General features: G+C 50.7%; 1 protein-coding gene across 1 annotated transcript in view; it reads right to left on the bottom strand.

Moving 5' to 3' along the window:
- Positions 1–1,420: 1,420 nt before the first annotated feature.
- The window catches only part of shisa7b (shisa family member 7), a 44,789-nt gene continuing 43,074 nt past the window's right edge, over positions 1,421–3,135 (bottom strand). Inside the window, exons 7-8 of the mRNA XM_056298917.1 lie at positions 2,277–2,664; positions 1,421–1,913 (exon numbers count right to left, since the gene is read on the bottom strand). Coding sequence (XP_056154892.1) covers positions 1,421–1,913; positions 2,277–2,664 — 881 coding nt within the window. The remainder of the gene's footprint in view (positions 1,914–2,276; positions 2,665–3,135) is intronic.

The following is a 3,135-nucleotide window of genomic DNA, read 5'->3' as shown; positions in this document are numbered from 1 at the left end:
GGGGACGCCTCAGGACGCATCAGCGTTTCCGCTACCAAAGACACGTGGTCAAATGCGTCCCAGACCACCTCGGCAAGTGGTTTGAGTGACCGGTTCACAAACGTTTTGGCGGTGTTTACGCTTGTATTTAGCGCCGTCCACTTGTGACCCGATCGCAAACAAACAAACAAACGCATGTTAAAACCAAGTGTAAACGGGGTCAAAGACGACCTAGCGTGGAAACACTGATCTGTCAAGAACACCGTTTGCGGCGGCCTCCGTGCGCCATTTTCTTAGCGAAGCGCCCACTATAGCTAAGCCACGTTCAGAACTAGATGTTACGTCAATACTTGTCATCAGTTTGTAAAAGTCGTATTTAATATTTCTATTTCAAAGAGTAAACATTCAGCTGGGTTTTTTTTGGGGGGGGGGCTCTTCTGGCGAAATAAATAACTCAAGTCTCTTCACTCTGACTTCCTGGTTTTCTTTCTCTGAATGATGAGACATGGCGACAGTCGCAGAGCCGTTATCTCACGACGGTCCAATCAGCGCTTGAGAAAGAGATGACGGGCAGCTCAAATGTCCACTCAGCGTTTAGCAGCGATTGCGCTGTTAAAATGATTGGCTAAAAAAATGCCAGCGTGTGTGTGTGTGGGGGGGGGTCTCAAGAATACATAATCATACAGTAATATTAATATTGATAATTGGTTAATCTGATATAAAAGCGAAAATTACCACGCTTAGTTTGGTAAAGAATATTCCCTTCTTCTTTTTTATACAAAAGACAAGCCAACTCATCTCTTTCTCTCGGTTCTCTATTTCCGTCGACATCGACTTCGAAGACCGTTGCTGTCGTGATTTCTACAAATGTGACCCAAAAAGAATCCTTTAAGAATTGCCACCAAGTCCCAGCATTCAGTCAGGACTCTGAATCCTACTCATAAGGGGAAAAGACATTTCCTTTAGTAAGATTGGCTCCATGTTTTCTTTCTTGCCCTTTTTAAAATGGACCTTTTTTGTTTAATGTTCCCTTCAGACAGCACGGCTGAATGTTCTACTTTTCCAGTACACAAAGGATAAAATCAGTTGGCTAAACTCACAAGAACATGGATATCACCATCCGCCGCTCTTCGCTTTACATTTAACGGGTTTTGGTGGCACGCTGTACATTTCTGGAGACGGTCAGAGCAGTCCTGCAGGGAAGAGTACTGGAGTCAAGCCTCGCCCTTCTTTGACCACCCCTCTCTCTCTCCCTCCCTCTCTCTCCCTCCCTCTCCCTCTCTCTCCCCCCCTCTGGCTATCGAACTCTGTTTCTATCCATCTTGCAGCTCAACATCTAATTTTCTCTCCTGACACGTCTCCAAAAGATGCTTCGCCTTGTTGACGCTTCAGACTTGCCTGCTTCTCCCCTTTCTTCCTCCTCTCTCTCTCTCTCACACCGTCACCTCATTCTTACTCGCAGTCCGCAGTCCCTGCCCGCCTCCCCCGCCACCTCCCCCCGCCCCCCCCCTCCAGGGATGAAGTGCAGCTGTTCGATAGTGCTCTGGCGTTTGGTGGCAAAGGCCATGCGGCGGGTACTGGGGTGACCTCCCATACCACCCCCGCCGCCACCCACCTTTCCCCCAATACCGCCGCGGGGGTCCCAGCCACCGCCGCTGTGCACGCCCATCCCTGCCATGGCTGCGGCTGATGGCGCACCGCGGTCGTGGTCGTGTCCGGACGAGGGCTGGGAGTTCATCTTGATGATATGATGGCGGTCCATGGACGGCGTGACGCAGATGTTCTGCTGGACTGGGTCTTCTGGTGGTGGCTGAGCCGGCCCATTGTGGGGCACCATCCCTCCTCCTCCTCTGTCACCTCCTCCGACTATCAGGCCCATCCCCATCAGGCGGTCTTCTAGACGATCCGGTGAGACCAGGAGCCTCTCATGGGACCTGGAGGAAAAAAAATCAAAGGGCTCAAAAAGACTCATGGAGCACCACAGTAACTGTGGCATGGCTCTCCGCTCCTCCACTCTATCACTACAACATACATATAGACATCATGATGAAACCCTTGACTGTTTCCCTTTAGGCAGATGGCAGAACAGAAATCCAGTAGTACTTGTAAACCCAAATACTTCAGAGTGGGTTACATACTGAAGATGCCTGAGGACCTGAGTGAGAACCACTACTCAAACCCATCCTCCTTCTTTTTCCTCCCTATCCTACTCTCATCTAATATTCTCTCTGCCTGCCCCACTCCTCCTATCCCTGCCATCTCTCCTCTCATCTTCCTCTTCACTTTCTTCCTCTTACCTGCGGAGCGTCTGGGAGGTGGAGCTTCTGCTGGTGCTCATCATGGCTTTGTAGTACTGGTGTTGCTGGTTCTTGGACAGGCGGGACAGCGTGTTCCCTTCCCCGAAGGCAAGCAGCTGGTCCTGGGAGCGCACGCGGCGGGGGGGCCTGTCGAAGGAGGAGCTGGTGTACGGCGTCTGTGGCATGACGGGCAGCGGGTAAGGGTTGGGGGTGGAGGTGGGGATGTGCAGGTGCGGCCGGGAGCCATGGAGCGGTAAAGTGCCCCGGGTGCCCAGCGTATAGTCACCACCCCAGGGCAGGTAGTGCTGGGAGGAATGGAAGGCGGGAGGGGCGTTGTTGGAGCGGCGCTTGGAGTTGTAGTAGTTGGTGTATTCGTCCAGGTCTTTCTCTGGATGGCCGAAAGAGAGAGCGAGAGAGAGAGAAACAGAGAATTTTGTTTTTGTTTCTAACCATTCTTGTATTTAGCTACACAGTAGGACTGGGTGATATTGACAAATCAAATGTGATATTTTTGACTTGATATCGATATTGTGAGGCTATTTTGGGGATGACCGTCGGTGCTTTCACAAGGTATTTACACACAGGGAAATGTTGAGAAATGATCCTTAGTAATGTGGATATGATGCCAGAGCAGGTACAGGCCTTCACTGTTCATTTCCCTCAGCTAAAAGTGTCTAACGGTGCGCCCATACAAACTATGGCACAGAGCGAATCGCTGGAAAGCGAATGGGAAGAGGCAACATAACACGATAAGCTGCTGTTCTGCCCCAAGATGAGTGAAATGAGATAGATTTTCATGCCCTTGTAATGAACCAATCAGTTTACAGCAAGGCTACTAGAAAGTGCTTCCTCTCAGGGC

Source organism: Lampris incognitus, chromosome 18, assembly GCF_029633865.1.
Source record: "Lampris incognitus isolate fLamInc1 chromosome 18, fLamInc1.hap2, whole genome shotgun sequence".
NCBI lineage: Eukaryota > Metazoa > Chordata > Actinopteri > Lampriformes > Lampridae > Lampris > Lampris incognitus.
This window is presented reverse-complemented; position numbering and strand designations above follow the sequence as displayed.